Below are 24504 nucleotides of genomic sequence, written 5' to 3'. Positions count from 1 at the left end.
TGCTTTCCATTATTTTGGCCAACTCTGCATCTTTGTACTGCAGCGTATACTCAAACAGCGATAGGAAGAGCCCACTGCCTGACTCGGACATGCTGTGGAGTGAATCGTGGTCACCTCTGAGAGGGAGTTGGTTGACAGCTAAAAAAGCTATAATATCAACGACAGCTGACACGTAATAACGGCTCCGTGCCAGCTGATCTGCACCAAAGTACTAATTTCCTTATTTGTTTCCTCGCTTATCTGTCTCTCTCTCCACAAGCTCTCACATGAAATGTGTTCTTGTGATGTGGCATGCCTTAGCAGTCCTTTATCAGTCTGTAATGCGTGTTTCCATCGCAAAAACCTTTGACGGTAAAAGCCGCATCAGATGAAGACGTATTGACTTTAAACTGTCTACAGTGGAAATAAAAGGCTGCGTCTACTTTTAACAAATATTCAAGCCATGGTCTGTTGTTGTACCATGCAGCGGCAAAAGTGCGCTTCTTTCCTGAAAACAATCTCCCTGATAACGATCCAGTTTCACCTGGTTGGGTTTATTAACCCCAAGATCATCTGGGGCTGTTGGTCTTTGAGCGGTTGCTGGCCCAATAGTACCTGTTGATGTACTGCAAGGTAGCGTCTGTAGCGGAGGCACCGGCACGAAGGAGGAGGAGGAGGATGCTGGCGGGTGTGGTACAGGGTGTGGCAACGCTAGTGGTGGTAGGGGCACAAGGAGCTGTGCCTCGGAGGACAGCGTTGCTGGCGGCCGCCTTGATGAGTCAAGGCTTGGGCTCGCTAACTCAGCCCCGGGGTTTGCCGAGGTCAAGCTTGTGACATTAAGGCGTGCTGCTGCAACGGCAGGTGCAGGGTCGCCAGCAGCTGCATCGGCTGCAGCTCTTTCATCGCTATTTCGTTTTAATAAATCCTTAGACCGTTTAAGCCAATTGTTGATGTCCATTTTGTAATTCAAACAGAAATGGGAGTCTACCGAATGCACAATAAACAATAAACAAATCCAGAAAGGCGGCAGAGTGTGACGCTGTGATTGGTCTAAATGTGGACGAATCACAAATCACAACAGATACATGAATTTATTTGACGTAGCCTGCGATTTTTTTTGTTTTAGTTACTATCTGACATCACATACATCGTAGCATAAAAGTTCACCGTTTATTTACAATTTTAAAAATATATATTTAAAAAAAAATTATTATTTATTTTTCTAAATAATAAAAATCGTGTTCATTGGGGGAGGGCAAACACATTAAATTAATTTTTTTTTTTTTTAATTAAACTTTTTTTACTTTTTAACATTATACTCAAAGGGCCAGTAAATATCGCCCGCGGGCCGCCAGTTGAATAGCCCTGCTTTAGACCATAGACTGTAGCCTATATATAAATGGACGTAGGGTCCGTGACGTCACCCATAGGATTCTGCAGAGTTGCCGAGAAGCCCTTAGTAGGCGGAGTCGGCCACTAACGGCTCGACTGTGACGTCAGAGTCTAATCCCGCCTGCTCCAAATAAGGGCAAAGAGGCGGAGCCGAGGCGTGACCTGCTGCCTCCGAACTGGAAGTAAACAGAGCTAGCTCAGGCTAAGAAGCTAAGCTAACATGAAATACATGCATACCAAGTTACTGCTAACAGTGTAGTTCCCCTATATAAATGTTACATTCATAATCAAATGAGACAATCTGCAAGAGAATAAGCTATATTTTGTTATTCTTAATGCTTGTCATTCACACGTTGAGAAAAGACGGACTCCACCGCCCGGACCTAACGGAGCCGCAGGGGGCTAGCTCCGGGACGCCGGCTGGAGCTAGCCCCCTGCGGATCCGTTAGCTCCGGCGGCTACCACTGGGATAATTGGGTCCCCTATTAACATTTGCTCCCGTTTAGCATTATGGGTGTCATAGCCATAGACTATAAAAGTCTTACCCAAGGCTGAATCATAAACTAAAATGTATATGTATGTATAAAGGGTTACATCCTTAGCTGGCTAATAAGTAGCAGGCTCATCACAGACAAACTGGATGTGGCCAAGTACTTGAAATTTTTTTTCACAAACATAGCCACAACTCTTGTAAATAAATTACCCTCCCACTCAGGGCTTTTTGGAGTAGATCACATCATGACCTACTACAAAAACCTAGGGGTACGCAAAGATGATTTCAGTCTAGCAAGGGTAACAACAGCAGAGGTACTCATTAAACTGAGCGCCCTCCAACCTAACAAGGCCACTGGCCACGACAATATCCCCTCCAAATTCCTCAGAGACACAGCAACCGCCATCTCACCAGTCATAGCTCACATAATTAACCTCTCCATAAAACAGGGAAAAGTACCCAAAGACTTCAAAATTGCAAGAGTAACCCCCCTGCACAAAAAGGGCAGCAAATTGGACCCAGGCAACTACCGCCCTGTTTCTATACTTACCTCCATCTCGAAAGTCATGGAAAAAATAGTATATGAACAGGTCGAAAAGTACCTCGCGGAAAAGAAACTAATCTATGAATTTCAATCTGGCTTTAGAACATCCCACTTCACTGACACATGCCTTCTTTATTTGAGCGACCACATCAAACAAGAGGTGGACGAGGGCAAGTACTGCGGCATGGTGATGCTGGACCTACAAAAGGCTTTCGACACTGTCAATCACCCCATTCTGATTGACAAGCTAAAAGCAATTGGTTTTGATAAACTATCGGTGAGCTGGATGCAATCCTACCTGGAGGGGAGAGAACAGATGGTGGAGGTAAACGGTACTCTGTCCCCCCCCCCTCCCAGTGAGCTGTGGTGTTCCACAAGGAAGCATATTAGGTCCGTTACTGTTCCTAATTTATGCAAACGACATGTCATCAGCATGTGACTGAAACTTGTTCCTGTTTGCGGACGACTCAGCCCTGCTGGTCTCTGACAGGAGCAGATTGCAGGGTTGAAAAAACCCTCAGCTCCGAGCTCGGCAGAATCTGCACCTGGCTCGCCGATAATAAATTATCATTACACCTGGGTAAAACAGAGTCCATTCTCTTCGGTTCGAAACATAATCTCAGCAAATCCGACGACTTCTCAGTTGCAGTGGGCGACATTATTGTCACAAGTAAGAAGGAAATTACATACCTAGGATCTATTCTTGAGGCAAACCTCTCCTGTGACAAAATGGCATCCAATGTAATAAAAAAAGTCAATCAAAGAACTAGATTCCTATACCGGATCTCCTCTCTGGTAAACAAAAACACCCTGAAAACTCTGGCAGGAGCACTCATTCAAGGGTACTATGACTATGCTTGCACGTCATGGTACCATAGCACCTCCAAGGCGCTAAAAATAAAACTTCAAACATCGCAAAATAAACTGGTCAGACTACTGCTTGACCTTTCATCTAGAACCCACCTCACCTCTGCCCACTTTGACAACCTAGGATGGCTTAGAGTAGACGACAGAGTAGCTACTTGCAATGGGCCTGGTCTACAAGATCCACTACACCTCTATGGTACCCATGTACATGTCATAATTCTTCCCAAAGGTCAAGGAATACCATGATCATAACACCAGAGGGAGCTCCACAAATCATGTGAAACCCAGATTTGGCAAAAAAAGGAATACACGTTTCGCAATTATGCCACATCAAGGTGGAACGCTCTTCCCACAACTGTAAAGGAAAGTAAAACTATACTTACCTTCAAAACCTCTCTTAAAGAGCACCTTCGGGGGAGAGCATTGCAAAACTGGCCCCGGTAATGGTACAAATCTCAACCTGTCGTTCAATGGACAGCTTCCCCCCCCCATCTATGTATATACTCGCATTTTAGACTCTGTTACTAACTGTATATCTGTAGACTTGGTATGTCTTAAATGTCCGGTTAGGATGTATTAGAACGAAATCTAAAATGAAAATTGTAAACAAGCAATCTGTATGTAAAAAAAAACCACCTGTATGTAAATTGTAAATAAGCCATCTGTATGTCAAATATGTCTTATATGTCTTAAATGACATGATGAATTGGAAATGGGGGACCCTGATGTAAACAAGACGAAAGTCTTTCTCTGGTCTGCATCCCCTTAACAATTGTATGTTTTGAGCTGTACTGTACTGTACCCAATATACAAGCTGTTCATAAACTTTTCAATCAATCAATCAATCTGTGCTCATGTAAACACCATGATGTCCATGTAGAGACGCAGTCAGTGTGTTTTACTGGAGCCTCAGTTCGATAAGAGATTATTTTCTGAGTTATCTCTCAAAATGGTAATGTGTATTATGTTTTAATTATACTTCTTATCATTCAGAAGCTTTTTGTGTGTGTTTATGTTTTACTGAGTGCTTATAGGCCATTTCCATCCTAGTATTCAGTTAACTATTTATTTTCTGTGCACATAGCTAGCTAATATTATACTGCTTGGGACTTTGAGTCTTCAAAATGTCCAATGTCACAGACTGGGACTTACTTTAGAGTCAGTTGTATTTACATTCAGTATGACTTGTTATGATTCAATGTGAAAGAGTATACTGCTCAATACATCATTATCACTTCACCACCTCTCTTGACATCTAGGCGCTTGAGAGTGAGTCAGAGACAGAACACAGGGACAGTGGAGAGAGGTCCATTGCTGAGGTGAGTGATGAAAGGGAAATGACAGTTTAGAGTCAATTGTGATGTGGACTCTCATCCCAGAATTTTAAGGTAATCAGTGGGGATATTGAACAGGAAACATTTCAGTCAAGGGGCATCATATGACCAATATAGACAGAAGAGCAACATTTATTTGAACACTTAAGTCAATGATACCATTCCTAGGTGAACTTAACATCTGTATGGAGTCAGATCAGTCTCAATATTAATAAATGCTCACAAAAGGATTCACAAATGTATTTTGCGATTTATATATAAATGACTCTCCACAACAATATCTCTCAATGCACTCACAAATATGTATTGTTGTTTATAAATGTACAAAAAATGGGCATTTAAACTGCTTTTTATTAATTCAAAGACAGCTCTGAATTAATAATCAAATATGTTTCCTTTCTTTACTACTGGATGAAATTACAAAATGTACCCATCATTTTCCTCATGCTAGTATAGCCACATAAAAGTATCAAACCACCTGATAAAATGCACCAGAATACAGGAAATCTTTTTTTTTTTTCGTGGGGGGGGGGGATCCCCAAACCCCCCGTTAAAAATGTCCCCTCCACATTCAGGATGCTTCCTACGCCCATGGTAACAACATACTGTAAATGTCCCTGCGGTGGCACAAATAAAGCATTTCTGATTTCTGATTATATTGAGTGCCCTACAGATTAAAAAACAGTATCAAGAGATACGAGTTCCTATGGAGCAGTTAAAGAGCAGCATGGGTCGACAACATTGAAGAGACACTGAGACATACAGCTCATCTTTATTAAAAAGCATCTTTTCAAACCAAATGTGTGCAGCCCCTCGATGTTAACAACATCATTTCATTTCATCAATCAGAGCATCAGCGCTAAACAAACAGCGAGCACTGATGAACTCACGGACGGAGGAAGAGGTTGTACACAGGATCCTGGATCCATATTTGTATGCGCTTGCCAATGCTTCTCCTTGTCTATACGTGTGTACAACTGTATGTATTTATGTATGTGCTGTGAGGCTCCCCTTACTCTACCTGGGGCGAGTCTCATCTTCACTCAGCTCCATTACCCGTGGCAAATGGAATACATTTGTGTCAGACAGCTGCATGGTGAGAGGGGGCCAGAAAAATGCGTTTAATTAAAAACTGTCATATCTACACTTAGAGATGGGACAGTCAGAAGAGCATGAATAATCAATAACCACACACACACAGCGCAGCATGCGGTGATGGAGGTGAGAGTGGAACAAACACTGAACTACTTCGCTTGGCTGTGTGTGGGAGTGTGGGGGTCTGTGTGTGCATCAGTAAGACCGCTCTGAGTTCCCAGCAGCAACAAGTAGCTTCAGCTCTTTGTAAACATATATAGAATAGAATAGGGAGGGAGGGATGAAACCCTCTTTAATGGTCACACATGCAGAGCACACAGCACACACAGCAATGGGAGTGGGGAGGGGGTGAGGGGGTGTTCGGTGCCTTGCTCAAGGGCACCACGGCAGGGCAGGAGGTGACTCCATATTTAGGTCTGGTCGGGGACTTGAACCGGCGACCCTACGGCTCACAGTCCAAGCCCCTACCGGACCAATATGGGGGGCTAATCAGATTCACTGCATTCAAATATTTATTTTTATGGATTTGTTGACATTTTTATTTTATTTGACTAAAGAACAAGTTGTAAAAATTAGATTAAAAAAATACATGATTCATTTATACAGTATATATAAAAATATATATTTAAAATGTTTTTAAAAAAACTAGATCAACTATGTGGTGCATATCCATAACCTACTTAACACCAAAAAACATAAATAATAAATGAAAAGAATATATAGAATATGTTAGACCAAAATAAATAGAACCAAATATGCACTGCCGCGATCTGCTGAAACCTCTTCAACATATATTCCATATTTTAATTAGATTTATTCAACATATTTCAGTAAGTCAGCAAAAACAATGAGTTCCAACACTAATGATAAGGCACGTCATAATTGAAAGTCAAAATCGTGATGAAACATGAAGCAGATTAAATCACCTAGCACACAAAAAGCTGAGCAAGAGCTCACACATTATGTGGCCTTTCTAGGAAAAGGAAACACTTCAGTGTAGTCATCATGGCTGCAGAGTGACTCAATCCTGCATATTCTACTTGCAGATAGAAAACTGCTCTCAGTTGGCCTGAACTCTACTGATGAGTCATGAAAGCTTAGGCACTGCGCTACTGCTGGAAAAATTATGCAACAGTTTCGCCTGCATGCTTGTGTGTGTGTGTGTGTGCGTGCACAAGCTTAATGTGCGTGTGTGTATTATAGAGAGACAGTCGGTGACATAGAGAGACAACCACAGAAGGGGAGGACAAAGGGTCCTCCAGGTCAGGGATGAACTAAGCCTTGCCAGCGCTGTGTGCACATGTGTGTTTGCACATGTGTGTGTTTGCAGAATTGCGTGTATTCAAGTGTGTGTCATTTCAGTTCAGCTGATTTGGAGATATAATCTGGACAGAATCAGGTCTGAGCTGGGGACAGATGGCACAATGGCCTCTTTCTATAGCCCTGCCCTGCCCACAGTGACAGTAAGACATCAAGGTCACAAAAAAAGACCCAATTTAGATTTACAGGTCCATGTGATACCAACACAGCATTTCTAGACGTCATTATGACATTATGTTTCTTTTCACTGTGAACCTTCAAAGATGAATCAAAGCTCTATGTTCCACTAGCTGAGCAATCCTGTTTTACTTCGGGCATACAGTACAAGGCTTCATTAGGATGGGAAAATAAAACAGAGAACTGGCTGTGCTTTGTGTTAACATCTCATTTCCAGTGTGAATTTCAGGTAAGTGAGGGGGAAATAAAACTCGAAGGAGAAAAATCCTTTTGTGCAGCGGTGGAATCTTCAGTTTATAAACAAGTACGTCAAATTAAACAACCATCATCGACTGAATTGTTATTTTTGTTTTCCCCTTTGCACTTTTCACTGTGCTTCAGAGTTGAATATAAACACTCCCACGACTTTGAAAAGTGACTTTTCCTCCAAGCGAATTCATTGCGGTCGTTGTGGGATTGATGGCGTTGTCGTGACTGAATGTGTGTCCGTTGCCCTGCTCACAGCCAGACAGCACTCTGTGTGAGAGCCACTGACCGTCTCCCTACGAGAGATCAACCCTGCCCGATAAACACACGCTGCAGAATGCGACACCTCGCAGAGGGCTTGATAGCTCCACTCATCATTCTCTACTGCTCCTCTACTCTCCTCTCCGTCTCTCTACAAGCAGCTCCATGCGCCCTCCAACTATGACCTATTTTTACCTTCAGGATATCCATTTGCAGAGTGAGTCAGACATTGCATTAGAAAACATGCATCACGTTGATTTCTGAATCACTTACCCGCAGCTGGTTTCCAGCAGACTGTCTCCAACCTGAAGGGAGGCCATGCCGAAGTCTGCTATCCTGATGTTGTTCTTCTCATCTAGCAACAGGTTCTCCGGCTTCAGATCCCTGTGGCTGAAAGATAGTGAAACAGAATCATAAAAGAGTTAATGAAACATGAAGGAGCTCATCATAGGTTTTATAAACTAAAGACACGAGGGAAAACGAAGAGCAAGGTCCATCGAACACCTGCGGATCGAGCAACTCAGCATCCTTAGCTGTTCCCGACGCCCCCCTCCTCTGCAACAGCTCTCTCTTTGATCGGTCCATGCTGGAGCTAGGGGGCTCACACCTCAGCGCTCAGCTGGTACGAGGTGTGACAGCCCCCTGCTGTGTCCTTTCTCCTTCTGCTTCCCCCCCTCTTCGCCTCTCATCTCCCAGACAGCCACCAGCAGACTGGCTGAGCAAAGGGGAGCCGGCCACAGAGGTTGTGTTCATTAGCTGCCATTATTTTCCGCTAAGCACAGTGTGGGGGATGATATCCAGCAGACATTGTATCCCTTCTTAAAAAGGACTATTGAGAGGATCATCATATCACATAAGCTGTTGCTGTGTCAGAGGTTAAAATCTCAATTGTTAATAGAAACAATAGCCTTTTATCGTGTAGTTAACACCCTTGATGGTTAGTATACATTCACACTGTGAAACACCATGCATGTTATACATGAGTATGTGTGCACACACTGATATCCATATTTTTTTACATTCTTACTTACAGTATGTATACTTGCTTACCTCTAAACTAATAGAGCCAAGGGGCAGGCAGGATTTCATGAACCTGACTTTGTTCTTGTCTTTATACTAATGATAATAAGGGGAGAGCAACAATAGCTGGTTGCCTCAGCCTTTGAAGAGTGCCTCATCACAATGGACGTTTAACCTCAGATGACTTCAGCTGCTTTACAACTCGTTTCCTGTCCTGGGGGATAAGCTGTCAGCTGGTTTGTTATCACAGTGGCAGTCTGTGTGATCCCTGCTTTAATTGAAATAAAACAAAGATAACATCTTCTCCCCAGCTAAAACCTTTATCAGTTCACACGTGCCACCATTTGGCAGTGAAGTCAGGAGCCTAGTCATTTTTACTAATACTGTCAAAGCAAAGGAAGAAGGAACAAACATGAACTGTCAGTATCTTTTCAACGCGTGTCTTAGTCAACATTCCTGATCAAATATGCCTTAAAAAAATGATATTACATTACATGTCACTTGTTAGACGCTTTTATCCAAAGCGACTTACTATTCAGTACTGTGGACAATCCCCACAGGAGCAATTTGGGGAGAAGTGTCTTGCCCAGGGACACAACGACATGCTGACTGCAGTGGGATTCAGCGCACTAAGTTCCGCGCACTCTCCCACTGAGCCACAGCCTCCCTATATTTATCCTGGCAACTAAATATTTTACATGGCTAAAAGTTACAAATCCATTGTGACTGGAGTTTACACATGACAAAAGATCCAATAGTAACTTTGTAGACATAGGGGTAGATCGCAGGGCCAGAAGGCAGTTTAACAATTTGTTGTGGCATCAATGACACAATAAACGGCAATGACGGCTCTGACTGTGTCTTTTTTTCTGACGCAGTGTTCCAACATTGTTGACTATTAGCATCAGATAACCTGCTGATCATCACAGACCCCAATCTAAGAGCCACAGCCTCAACGGTCATAAATATCTAAGTACAATCCAACTGTCAGCCTCAGATTCATAAATGAACCCTAAATCATTAAATAAATGTCCCATAAACATGGCATTAACATTGTGTTATCACAAAAATCACATATAAAACACAAAGAACCAAACCCCAAAAGACTGTTCCACAACAGAAAAAAGGCAACAGCGTGTTTATCTAGCAGCATCAAGGGGACAAATTGCATCTGGATGCTTTATTGGTTGTCAGGACCCTGGTATCCATAATAGGACATTAAACTGCCTCTCTGACACATTAGGCTGCAGTTTGCCACTGTAATCTCGCTCACACAGCAGGCCTGCACCGGAGACGTCTGTTGGGTCTCATATGTCATAGAGGAGGAGACGCGGTTAAACAAATTCAAAAGCAGCAATGAGCATAAATGTAACGTTTTTCTTTCCAGGAAATCGTAACTATGCACCACTAGCAAGTCTTGGATGAATGTTTTTTTTGTAATACAATACTCTGTGATGACTGCATATAATTGTTATCACTATAGGGGAACATACAGTATATAGTACATGAAAAGAACAGAACAATAAACAGGGGCCACTATTATTTAATGCCTGTCATTCATCATGTTACACATTTTTAAACAATACACATGTGATTGTACTACCTTGAACATAGCCCATAATTCACAATGCACTAATCTCTTGTGATGCCATTCAGTGTAATTTACAGGGCGCACATGCATGTCTACATGCTGCCTGAGCAGGGTTCAGACCCCAGTGGGGCTGTTAGACATGATTCCTGCAATTTAACACCAAGCCCTTAATGCTTGTGATCATTTGTACATATCATGCTGATATGTTCAGTTTTACAGAGGGTTGTAATCGGTCTATTCTCTCTGGGCTCACATCCCTATTACATCCAAGACATGTTTATGGTGATGGCAGTTTTGCTTAACTCTCCAGCCAAAGGAAAATATACTTTTCCCATAGTGACACATTCACATTCACCATGTTTAATAGAGCCTGTGTTATCGCAAGATATGTGGCACTAATTAGCTAAAGTGAAACAGTTGAAAATAACGGTAATGGCTGAAATGCATCTTTTTGACATATTAACATGCCTGGGAAAAAGCACACCTGTTTTCTTGCATTTTCAAGGGCTAAAGCTGTCCTGGTACCATTATTGCTGGCTGAAGTGGGGTTTTTAAGCATCGTTGTGAGTCAAAATGCACCCATTTACCTCTGTGTAATTTATTCTCTTTTAATCTTTCCCTTTTTTCTCTCGAACTTTTTTAGGCTTCTGTTGACCCAATTAGAGAGAGACCAAGAACACTCAATGAAAACACTTTAGGCTAATATTATAAACACATTAGCAAAATAGGACAACTTTCTGACTGCTGACTTGATGTGCACAATCGTTCATTAGCCGATGGGGTTAGTATCGTATATTAGGAGCAATGAGGGATGAGAAAGATAACGTTGTCTTTTTCCCCCTTTTCTGCTGGCTAATGGAATTGGTATTTTTCTGCAATTTTGCTCAAAACAAGTGTTCGGTGAATGTGATTCTATGCTTTCTTATTCTGTAGTCAAGTAGCCAAGTTAATACCGCATTTGGAATGTATGTATTTAGGTTCAGATAAAAAGAAAGGACAGGTGGATACGGGTAAGTGTGGTTACTAAAATACGTTGTTTATGAACAAAATATTTAGCAATATATTTGTTAACAGTAAAATAAATGTAACAGCTGAAATGCAGCTGATGCTAAACAGTCCCCTGTCCACTGTTCTATCCATTAGTTTATGGTGTTCTTTCATATAATAAATATTCTCTGTGAAAATCATTAAAATACCATATTTAATATGTTCACATTGCTTCAAAATCCCACAAAGCAACATAAAAACAAGAAATGGTCATTTAACAAGGAACCAAAGCTCTGAATATTGTATGATGGTTTTATGACACACTTTATTGTTCTTTACATTCTGAATTTCAATAAGTCAATGAAATAGCAATTTCCAATACAGACCCATTTTTCCTTAAGGAGCACATTCGAAGCTGTTTTCTAACATCATATGTCATTCAGGCACAAATTATAGCCAGGCTCTTAGTGCCTGTTTATACTGGGGCCCCCTTACATTTAAGCAGTCTCCTGTCATAAGATTTGCATTTGAACTGGATTAGTATTGAGAAGAAGGCACACAGCTATCTTTTATTCACAAAATGTGTCTCTCGAGTAAGAGCGTCACATCTTGTGCCATCTGGGGCATTTCTATCTATTCCTCTGGGGTTTTGAGCAACACTGGGGATGTAATGCATTGTTGCATCTAATGCAGTGAGTCAAATGTGGGATTACAATGATGGCTGGTTTTGTAATAAACAAACTGTTTGCTTTGTTGTGCTAAATCTGTGTGTGCATCCCAGCGTTTGCTCCTAATCCAGAGGAGTTTGACAGAGGAAGATAGTGTGAGCAGCAGAGCTTCAAGGCAGAATAAACAGTGCTGTCAGAAAAGCATTGGAGTGATAGATATTAAAAAGCCAGAGCAACATCAGGCCTCCAATACAGACCTGGGGTGATGTGGATTAGACCATTGTGCCTGTTCGAAATTTGAAAACTCTACACTTTCCCTTACAAGCCCATAAAAGTAATGGAAATCAACCTATAACTTTTGTTCTTCCTTCTCAGCTCCACTTCCTACAAACATTTTAGCCTTCCCATTTCCACCTCCTCTCAACATCAACGTTCCTCCTCTGACCACTTACATTTCAGTGCTTTAACTGTCTCTGCAGGAGAGGGAATTACTTTCGAACAATTTTAAAAGACAAGGAGAGAAAGAGAGGGAAAATATTTGTATTGTGTTGTTAGCGACCATCAGCCGTAATGATGATAGGCTATAAGTACAGGCTTTCTGCGGGAAGCAGACATACAGACTGTCATCTGGGGAAACTCTCCTAAGAATGTCAATAAACACAGCCACAAACAGCCATGGGGGCAACTGATAGAGAAATGGACGCGCAAAGAATGGACAATAACAAATAGGGCAAGCATGAACTGCATGTCGTATAAAGATTACAATCGATTAAATAAGACGACAGACAGAACACTACACTATTGCAGAGCACATGACCAGATACCATGATTAAAAGACTGTCAGTCAAACCTCAAACTAAAACAATGTAGAAAACATGATGGAAATGTTGCCTCTACATGTGTTTCATGTAATAATAACAACAGTTATAGTCTCAGTCCTCACACACCTGCAATTATTGTGTTGTGTAGCAAGACAGTAAAAGGTAGGTTTGGATTATGCTACATTGTCTCTACTTCAATATATTTGGTTATCTCGCTAATATTGGATTTAAGTTTTTATGAATCAAATGTAAGGAAACACCTTAATTTTTCAATTGAGAACCAATTTAACCCACTCTCATCTGAATATTCTAAAAGGCCACATAATATGAAAAACTAACTTTTTCAGTGCTTATGCATTTTCATCTAAAGTGCCAGCCCTCAAACTGTGAAATAAGACGACCCTGTCCGTTTGTTGTTGCTAATCGTCAGAAAGCAATGGATTCAAATAGACATTCAGATGTGGCTCCTCTTCCAATAGCACTGTATCCCTACTCTTGGCTTGAGAACTATCTTTGTAAAAGTGGGCCATATTTGTCACCATAAGTGATGCTATATATATATATATATACAAATGCATGCGGCCCTCTAAGCCCCTGGAAGAGAGGAGTTGATCTAATGACGGAGGGGGAGTGTGGGAGAAACAGAGTGAGAGAGAAAGGTGGATGATTATGCCGCTGCGTGGGTTTAATGTGACTCCTGGACCAGGTGTTTGTTTGTGCACATGTAGGTGGCGGTAATAATCAGTGTCAGGAATGAGACTGTGTGTGTGTGTGTGTGTGTGTGTGTGTGTGTGTGTGTGTGTGTGTGTGTGTGTGTGTGTGTGTGTGTGTGTGTGTGTGTGTGTGTGTGTGTGTGTGTGTGTGTGTGTGTGTGTGTGTGTGTGTGTGTGTGTGTGTGTGTGTGTGTGTGTGTGTGTGGAGGCTTTAGGGACAGGGATATTTTCCAAGGTTCACGAGCAATCTCTGCTGTACTTGGTGGGATGCTTGGAGTCACTTTATGTGACAGATAGTCTTTATCCCTCACCCACACACACTCGCTTTGTATTGAACACACAACCAGGGCTGTTAACAGGGTCACAAGGGGAAAGACCAAAGTCATTACTAAGCAAACTGGACAGGGGTGAGGTAGAGGACAGTGTGCTGTGATCGGGGGGAAATTGTTTTTTTTCTGTGGATGGTTTAAAAGTTTGTCAGCTTATGTCCATGCAAAGAAGTACATCTCTGTTTCACACCATATGACACGATGCAATGAGAGGGTGGATAAAATGTGGCTGGATACAGGAGTGTTTTTGGGGTCCTCCCTGGTTCTTTTGACCTCTACTACTGGGTCTCAGTGAAGCTTTAGAATCACACGAAAAGAAATCAATACAATATACTTATATTGCTCACATGAGAACAGAAACCTTGTGCATTTATTACAGAAAATCAGAGCATACAATGCTTTTCCGTGATAAATTGTACTCAAATGGCAATTTCCTTTTAAATATTGACAAATGCTGTTCAAAATTACCTTTCATCATCTGTTAGTTTAGCTGAGTAAAAAAATCCGAAGTGTTCAAGGTAAATACACTTTAGTATTTTCAATCAGTCTGTGTCTCTTTTGGGTGTTTGCAGTAATGGCAGACTGCCACATCAGGTACTCTGTTTAGTGTAGTAGCAGATGTGGGTTTTGTTAAATGTCAAACTAACAAGATACAGGTGAAGCTGCTGTAGGGAATCTATCTCGAGTAAACAAGATAGTGAATCATCTGCAATAATAAACCACATCTTTAAGGCATCCACTTAGTTAGTGTGACCTTGAGACCTGAATCTCATGCAGCTTGAGGAGAGCTGTTCTGAAGCTGACCCTGACATTTAACATCCCTGCAGGTGCAGGGGACTGAAAGAGAACATTTCACATTGATACATAAAATATACATCATCATGTGGGTTGTGGACTGTCAATCATCTACTCTGTATCTGAGGGATACATTGCAGATCTGAAATGTGTTCAGACCTAAGAAACAGTATCCAAATACAGTACATGTAAAGTACAAGTAGACGAGGGGGGGGGATTGACACTGGATTTATGTCAGCATACAATGAATAGTATCTCTCGCTGCTTCAGCATTCATTATACATTTATCTTACTGAAGAATCATTTCCCATTCCTTTTTTCTTCCACCCTCACCTATCTTTGCCTCATCTCCCTCGTCAGCTTTTCCCATGTGCTTCCCTTAGTTCCTTTGTTTTTCGTCTACTTCTAAAAGAAAACTCTGCCTAAATCAGAGCGAGGAAACACTGAGTCACAAACAGCCTTCTATGCTCTTTCATTCATATCCTCGCTCACATCCATCTGGCTCAAGAGAGATATTTCGGGATGTGACGTGGGCGGAGGGCTGAAGCATGAGGCAGTGAGAAAAAGTGCAAATGGGAGGTATACAGAAGAGGAGGGTTGAGGAGCATGTGTTTACCCCACGGTGAATCACAGAGAGAGAGAGAGAGAAAGAGCACTGTGAAGGTCTCATACGCAGACAAGTCGAAACGGAAGAAAAATATTTCAGGAATGCTTTTTTATTGAGGGGATGCTGGGATCTCATTAGTGGAAATGGAAGTGAGGTGAGAAGGGCTGCGTCTGTCAGTCTCTTTGCCCCTAATTCAGATTAGGAGCACGGCGAGGGGGTGCAGTAACACTCCAAAATAATCCCCCTCTCATGATAACTTTACAAGGCATCATTCTCTACGTGTGTTCATCAGGAGATTTGAGGAGCTAAAACGGAGACAGCAGGAAAGCAAACCAGGAAGGAGCAGATAGATCTACTCCTGAATGTTACTACAAAAGAACTGCAATAATCTATGTATGTGCATGCACTTATTGTCAGTCCCAGGTGCTTTCTTTTAATTGGCCTAATCTGTTCTTCTCACAGTCAGTTGTTTACACACACTGAACAAATACCTATATCTTTCATTCCCTTTGGAAGGACAGTTTTGTTTTTACCAGCGGTACAGTTGTCTTCTGTTTTTTTAAATAGACTAACTAACCCTTTAATATTCAAAGAATAAAATGAACACCCAAGATAATAACTACATTATAAATGTATTAGGATATAGGAAATTGTACTGTGCATAACAGGCCCCGACATAGCTTATCACATCACTGCAGTGCAACTATAGCTATTCAATCCATGACACATTTCTTAAACGTTTGCCCGAGCAACATTATGCCTGATTATCTCCCTAGTGTTTTTAACAGGTTTAGTGTCCTCTTCATCATCAGCAGGGAGCTATTCAGGAAACTGTGCAGAGTGGTAAAGAGTCTCCATCATAAAACCCTCTCTGGTCATGCCACAGCTGTGGCAAGGCTTTATTATCTTAATGTCTGATCTGAGGCCACGGCCTGCAGATATGATATCAGTGTGAGCAGCAAGGAAACAAGCTTATACTGAGCTGCATAATGACCATGCTTGAATGCTTAGTGACCTCAAATTATATTAAAAATGCAATACTGCATAAAGTAAAAAAAGCACCCTTGATATGGGAATCACAGAGAAAAACTGACGTGAAAGAAATCCGTCCACCTGATAATGGCTTTTATAAAATCTAGTAAAGTAAAGTGCTGGAAAGTCATATCAAACAACTATAGGATAGAAAAGTAACAGTATAAATTGTTACAAGTATAGCCATAAAAAAGGAACAAGCTTTATTATTGTTACCATAGAGTACCAATTATTGTTTCACCTAGCATCTACTATATGCCATGGTTAGCCTACATGAATCTTAACATGTTAATAACATATTTCCCCCTGTTTCTATCAAGCTGCTTGTGACCAAGGTAAAATAAATAAACTTGAACTAATTCTGCTCTATGGTCCTTGTGCTCCGCTATACAGGGAAATGGGGACAGAATGCAGAGGCACACACTCTCTGGAGAAGCAACAAAAAAAAGTCTACTTTAGGAACACAAACTGATATAGGAAACACACACACCGACACACACAAATGAGCTCTCTAAATCAATCCCCGCTGACATGTTTGACTTCTGAAGTATATGATTGCCTCAAGTCTATGAGCTGGTAAACAGTTAAATTGCTCCCTGAAGCCAAAAACAATGCATCACATTAGTGAATACCTTGTAGCAGATTTCAACAAATACAATGACTCAACACTGAGCTGAGCAAAGTAAAGAAAATGCACTGTGTGTGTACTAAAAAAAGTCACTTCTGCTCAGCTTTAAAAATAATAACTGAGGACGTTATGTGGAAAAGAAGTGAACCATCAATATTTCAACCTGCACTACACCAAACTATATAAAGACATTATTTTCCCACATTAGGCAATACATGTCTACATGTATTTGACTCTTACTATTTGGCACGTGCAAACTATTATCAGCTGTTTAAGTTAGATTGAAGATAAACTTAGAAAAAGAGTTCAAATAAATGTGTTGATACAAACAACTTCCCGTTCTTAGTTCTGTAATCTCCATATTGAATCATTGGTTTGAACGATAAACAGCCTTTCAAAGCTATGAATAAACTGATTTGAATTTAAATGAATCTGTAACATTTTTTGAATTCTTTAGACGGGAGTTCATTATCTGTTCAATGTTGTATGACAACCAATTTGACTTTGTAACACCTCCTGGGTATGTTTGTTTATTGGAGATGTGACTGGTTTATGCAAATAAAGAATGCGTTTCTTGTGGTTTTAACCCAACATACCTCCGAAATGTGGGAAGCATGTTAAACTTGAACATATTAGAACTGCACTGTGAGTCTTCTCTATTGTACTACAATGATATAAGTGTAACTTTATTCACATTTTAGAAATTCAGTAGTTTTACCGGGCACTTCCAACCGTCTAATATAAACATTCACAGCTAATGTATAACTAGCAATTACTAACAAAAAAAAAATCCAAGCGGATAATTTCACTTACCATATGGAATGACTGTGGCAAAAATCCAGGGCAGACATGATCTGTCTGAAGAATTTCCTTGCCTCTTTAGGTGTTAACCTGCCTTTCTTCACCAGGTAGTCAAACAGCTCACCACCAGACACATGTTCTAGCACAAGGTACCTTAGAGGGAGACAGAGAAAAGGAAAAATCAGTCCAAGAAATAAAGATGAAAACAAGAAAAAAGCAGTAGAAAAGAAACTCACACATAGAAAATAAAGATCTAACTTGCAGGGACAGGAACAAATAGCTGTGTTCTCCACAGAGCCATCTGAAAAGGCCCTAAATAATCAGAGAAATCTCCAGATCTCAGAGGTCTGGTGCAATACGGGAAATAGTTCCCTTACAGCTGTTATACACAAACAGAACACCCAGGATCAATGATCTGCTCTCCCATATCATATTATGTTGACAGTTTATTTTTCATTTTTTCATCTGTTAGCTGTCCCCAAAGTCAAAGATTGAAACAGAGTGTATTGCATTATATGTGAAGGGTTGTGATATACTATACACTCCAATGGGAGGCATGATAAAGTTGCATTACACTAGAAAAAGATGGAAAAGTTGTGTGACACGCTCTAAGACATAAGGGCAAATAGCTTCTGCTGATGGACACACAATGTTAGCATCTGTGACAGCTTTTGTTTTAGAACTTGTGTAAGAGAGAAAGAGAAGAAGGAGAATGTATATATATTGGGTAAAAAGCACCTGCTATACCAACCCGGTATCACGGGAAGACGTGAAAATGTCTACGTATGTTACTAAAGAGGTTTTAGATTGGCCAATCTAAAACCTCTTTAGTAACATACGTAGTATATATACATTTCCTTGGTGAGACCTGAAAAAATCTTCGTATTCTCCAGAAAAAGTTTTGTTATAGTGAACCAAAAGTCGTGATAGAGGCTTGCTTTTCAACATCCGGGTATTTCTCTAATGGTGGGCCATGTTAACAATCCTGTGTAACAGTGAAGTTTTGAGGGGGTGAAATCGTGTCATCCTGACGTCTCCCAGTGTGGACCAACGTGACATTTTCATGTCTTGCCATGATACCGGGTTGGCTGTATAACTTGTGTTGTAATTTACTTTTATTTGACGTTCCCCAAACAGGCCTCAACACACAATGTTCCCTGCCATTAGATTTCTTACAGCCATTATTCAGGTGGCCTTGAGTCTGTGTGGCTGCTCATGTGCAGGAGACAGTCAGTTCTGGGCTCCAAGGGGACAGGAAGGAGATGAATCTCTCACCGCTGGCCCAGACCTAAAGCTGCGTCTGTGGCCTGAACGCCAGCGGTGCCGTGCCCCTGCCCCGCACCAGGCTGATCGTATATCCTGTGCTGAATCTCCCTCTATCTTCACTAGGACAAATTGAAACCCAGACAGGCGGTGAAATACTCTCTCTCATCTCTCCCTCTCCCCCTGCTGTGGACATTTGTGTCTACATGCAACTCTTCAGTTTTATTGATTACACTACAGTGTTGCAGACTGTACTCGCCCACTTAACAACCCCAAAGCCTAAGCGCTGGCAATTGGAAAACCTCCATAGCTTTGGCACACAAAACAACGACTATACAACACATATCAATACTTTAAATTAATTCAGAATCAACACCAGTATTTCAAGTACTTCAGTTTCCCTATTTTTAATATGTTTGCAGCACAATAAAGTCGCACCTCTCTGATTTTACTTGTCAAAGTCAGTCTACTTTTCACCACTTGAGACTGATGATTCAAACTCTAATCATAGATTTGATGACTTTGTAATTCACTTTGGCTTGAGACTTTTAACTTGGAAATAAAGTTTTATGTGGCTCCAGAAGGGAGATTTCTAGGAGTTGTTAAAAAAATGAATATGTTATATCACCAGAGGTATCTCAATCGAGAGATTACAAATGAATATTCTGAGTGAAAAAGCAGGGGTTGTGCCGTTTGAACTAAGCAGGCTTTGTCTCTCCTGTGATGGTTTTAAAGAAATGCTTACTAATAAGTTTCGTTATGGGAATTGTAGTATACTGCACCTTTAATGTGTTTAATCTCAGCCTTTGTTAAATTGATTTGACTTAATTTCCTTTTTTAAATCCTTTTCTTGCAAGTCCACAAACTTAATAGAAATGCATTACTAAATCAACAGAGTAGCAATTTAAACTTAACTACAATACTCTGCCAATGCATTGCCTGCAGATTATTAATGATTCGCTCGCTGGAGAAACATAAATACATTTTCAGCAATCCAAAGATTTAGTACATGTGGGGCTTTGAGTAGCTTTGACCTTACTGTTTCCTAAGGGTAGCTCAGCAAATACAAACAGGTCCTCGCATGTGTTACAATTTATCATTTTGTTATGATTCTAACACTGCAGCAAAAAAACTATTAGAAATCAAGTGAACTTATATGCCTTTTGGTCTTAGACTATTGAACATCTACTCTGTGAACATTTCTCATTCTAAAAGGCATAATTTATACCAACATCATGATGTGATCACTCATTCATTTTGAGCGATGAAATATTCATGAATAAAATATTGGGGTGCTATGTATCAAACTCCGTCCATGTCTCCCTCACCTCTTGTACTCACACCGCACAATTTTAAACAGCTGGATCTGTGCCGGCAGCATAATAAATCGAATAGCTCTGGGAAGGGACATATCTGGGTGTTAAAAAAATACATGTGTGTGTGTGTGTCTATCATTTATTGGCTTTCAAGTGGAGATGTCTGAGTAAAAATCTAAAAAGTATTCATTTCAAAATCACATCACCAATGTGAAGTGCATCGTGTCCTTGAGTCACTGTTATTCAAATGGAAGCGATGTGTCTTCTGTGACGCTGCTAGTGATCAACTGTCAAAAGTTACGAAGCAATGGGCACGAAATGTGATTTTAATAATCCAATTATAGGATGAATCACAATATTCTGCTATTCCTATCACCCTAAAGGATGACATTACAGTACTGCATGTCCAATCCCATTTAGGCTGTAAACTCAAGATGAGAACTAATTGAGTTTAGTTGACAAACAGCCTTCTGGATCAGGAGGGCTACCATAAGCTACTGATGGGCTTGTCACTCACTGTGGTTAAAGTTTGCTAATAGATTTATGTGTGTGCATACTGCAAAGCCTCTGCAGCCGGATAATGTGGCTGCCAGTCTCCATGGCTAATGTCCCTTAATGCAATGGTGTTGCCTCTGATAAGCATATCATGATGTTTACATTACGGAGACTTCCGCTCCCCATTAGCAAACCCCTAGCTTGCGCGGCCAAATGCAATGTCTCATGTCCATACTAATGGAGCTTCTGCCCCTTAAAGGCTAACATTGTTGGCCTCCAGTCATAATACACCAATCAAAACTGATTTGTGGCATTTCAAAGACTGTATGGAATCAATGACATCACCTGACAATATTTGTCAACCACAAAGGTTTTCATACACACAATCATTGAGAACAATTATGATTTAGTATTATCAAGCATGAATACAAACTGGACCATATTCCGCATGTGATACTTACAAGTATTTTTTATTTTCGTAGACGTCATGTAGCTTCAACACATGTGGGTGTTCTATGAGCTTCAGAATAGCTATTTCCCGCTCCACCTGTAAAAAGAGATAGGTAGGAAAAAAGGGAGGAAGGAAAAGAGAGAAGGAAACAAATGATTAACATGTAACATCAACACGGTTAAGTTCCTTAAAGCAATCTAAGACCAATCGTCCATATCTGCCCTCATACTCTCTAAAAAACGATTCATGATGGGGTTAGTAGATTCCACTTCAAAATAAATACTTTTTCTACCTAACATTTTTAGTTCTTTACCTCAACTTATTTTAGTTAGTTAACAACTCATTTTAATAAGTCTGTCAAACTGAAAAAGAACAAAAAAAATGTAACTTACAAATGTAATGATTTTGAAAAAATATTTCTGCGTTCACTCAACTATAGGGATATACTAAGTTAGAGTAACTCATATCTATTGAGTTTCAACGGTTTAGTTTCAAAACTGAACACACGCCTGGACTTGCCCGGACTTTGCTGACCGCATGTTGAGTTGGAACAATCTGTATTCATCCTGGAAGCAGAACTCTAGATAGCAGTGGAACAACAGGATTTTAACCTAATAATCTATCAAGTTACCTGGTAACCCATTTTTGTTCAGCTTAATTTACAACAGCTGCTTACTGCATATACAGTGTAACACAAGCTGTAAGGTATCATCAGCTACTTGTTTTAAGCTACTGTAGCATGCATAGCATACTGATTAGCTAGCTGTTTGTATCCTCCTGTATCCTTTGTTTCACAGTTGCAGTCAAAGTTCATTATTTGTAATACAGTATGTATATATATATTGTTTTTTTTCTTGTTATAATTAACGTTACATTTGATAATAACTGATTTAAAATAAATATGAACAACAACTGACAATGCCCGGCATGTTCAGTTTTTGCAAACAAGCCTTTGTTTTTCTTTCTTAACATTAAAATGTTCTCCTTTTAAGGATGATTTGGTGGAAAGAATAAAAGAGGTTGCTATCCGGTGCTTGGTGGTGTGTCTTCGTGAAAAGGAGGATCTCTTCAAGGAAAACTTAAGTAAGTAAAGTCGATGCTTAAATCCTACTGTAACTTGTGTTAACCTGAAACACAATGCAATGTTTTTCTGATTGCACCAAAAACAGACATTTATTTTCTAATCTACTTATTCCAGGATGGTGACGTGGAAGTTAGCAATGAGGTGCTGAAGATAACTTAATAATCGATTAAATTGGAAATACTTAAAAAGATCAACGCAAATTGTTACCTCAATTTATTTAAGTAGAGCCGGTGTATTTTTTTTTTACAGTGTACACTGCAACTCTCAATGCCAAAACTGAAGTACCAGGGAGACAAACGGACTGACCCAAACACAGCCTATGACGAGTTCTCTGCAATCATTTTTCTGAGGTCAACAGAAGGTCGCTTAGAGAGATAAATCTGAGAGGCAGCAATCTGTAATAGCACTTCACACAACCAGCATAGGAGCTTAGAGGGAATAAGCAAACCAATGAAAGACGCTGACTTGCACTTTCTACTGGCGGCAAAGACAGAGATAGGCTTTGACCACACTCCAGGCATCCAGCACAGCTATCTTAGGTGGAAAATGTAGTTTTCTTCTAAAACTGAATTTAAACAGGTTGAGTATGTCTTATCTCGCAAAAATAGTGATCCTCCTCTCTTATAAAACAAGCCCCTTTTTGCAATTACATTACATAGGCCAGTGGTTTCCCTGAGGAGAGCAGAAATGAACTTGGTTTGATAGAAGACATGAAGTTAAATAACCTGACATCCCCCATTTGAACATATCTGTCTAATAAGAGTACCAGCCTGTGGTTGAGTTGAGGTCAAAATGTCAACACAGGGACATCAGCATCTTGAAAAAGAGGCAATTTTTTCCTGCAGTCAGTTTGAGACTGTGGCTGTACATACTGTATACTCTAAACTCCTGCCATGTCCAAGTTCTTTTTTTACTGTTACTTACAGAACTGCTGAGAGACATATACACTGTACTGTGTGTACGGTGAGAGCAGAATTTCATGAAAATCGAGCATCAGTTTGGATTTGTGTCAGCATCTCAGGAGAGTGGTAGTCAGCATGTACAGCTGCCACTGAAAATCAGCATGGAACCAACTTCGACAGGAGCCCCAGCTAATCTTCAGCCCCCTATGCTGCTCTCCTGCTCCTCTTGCAGTTATCGGCTCCTCCTTCTCCTTCACCTTTCTTGTCCACCCTCTGTGTTCAGCTTTGTCTGACGATGAAGAGGATGAAAGGACAGTGTGAGGTGGAGGCTCCTCTGCCTCATCTCAATCTCATCAAAGTCAATTTCACTTTGTCCCTTGCCTGTGACAGCTTTCAGGCAGCTTTAATGTCACATTCATCGTGCCTTAACTTTATGAACACTCATGTGGAATGAAGTCAAAGCTCTGATCTGCCAGCTAACTCAGTTTTTGTTAAACTCCCACAAAGCTGAATGCTTGACCGAGCGTAAAATCAGGATCCTCCCTCTTAATTATGCTCTCACATTGTTTTTCATTTCAGAACAGGCTGTATTACTGATTACTGTCAGCTCAGGTACCCTATCTTGACACACTTTTGAGGATTATTTTTTGCCAGAAATAGCAGCATCCCTATCTCCACTCTTTAACTATCAGTCACTGAAGAGAAGAAATGCAGAGCAACACGTGTTGAGGCCACAGCCAAGAAGAAGTCATGGGAGAATATAAAGCTAATAAAGCAAGGCACACAGCTTGTGTAGAAACTGGGTAAAATGGTAAATGCGTAATTAGCATTAGCATGGAGTATCAGTGGGAGTACCGGCTAGGCTAATCAGGGCTAATCCGGAGACTAATGAACGCTATCAGCAGTGGCACACCATGCCACTTTTTCACCTGAGGCTGAGGTGCGTTGTTAAGAATGAACCCATGGAGGCTAGCGAGCTAGCTGGCAGCAAGGTTCCCTGCAGAGAGACTAATGCTACCCAGGACTCAGGGAGAGATGAGCTGTCGAAATGCTACAGAGCCAGCAGCTGGCTTCCTAAGCTTCCTCTAAGCGCCTCCTTTTACTTAATTGAAATAAGATAAATGAGGCTTAATGTGAAGAATTAACTGTACAACTGCCTTCTTATTGCAAGATTAGCTGTTAACACACTAATGTAAATCTGTGGAGCAACCCTCTCTTTCTTCTAGTATAATACAGTCAACAGTTTCCATTATAAACGTACAATTGTCAGTCAAAATAAATTATCTGAGAAAT

General features: G+C 40.6%; 1 protein-coding gene across 5 annotated transcripts in view; it reads right to left on the bottom strand.

Moving 5' to 3' along the window:
• The window catches only part of brsk2a (BR serine/threonine kinase 2a), a 180591-nt gene that overhangs the window by 39521 nt on the left and 116566 nt on the right, over nt 1-24504 (bottom strand). For all 5 annotated transcript variants that reach the window (XM_034215950.1, XM_034215954.1, XM_034215952.1 and 2 more), the window contains exons 3-5: nt 21236-21321; nt 17713-17853; nt 7982-8098 (exon numbers count right to left, since the gene is read on the bottom strand). In XM_034215950.1, coding sequence (XP_034071841.1) covers nt 7982-8098; nt 17713-17853; nt 21236-21321 — 344 coding nt within the window. The remainder of the gene's footprint in view (nt 1-7981; nt 8099-17712; nt 17854-21235; nt 21322-24504) is intronic.

This window comes from Gymnodraco acuticeps, unplaced genomic scaffold (assembly GCF_902827175.1).
Source record: "Gymnodraco acuticeps unplaced genomic scaffold, fGymAcu1.1, whole genome shotgun sequence".
Taxonomy (NCBI): domain Eukaryota; kingdom Metazoa; phylum Chordata; class Actinopteri; order Perciformes; family Bathydraconidae; genus Gymnodraco; species Gymnodraco acuticeps.
Note: the sequence above shows the minus strand (reverse complement) of the source record. Positions and strands in the feature narration are given on the sequence as shown.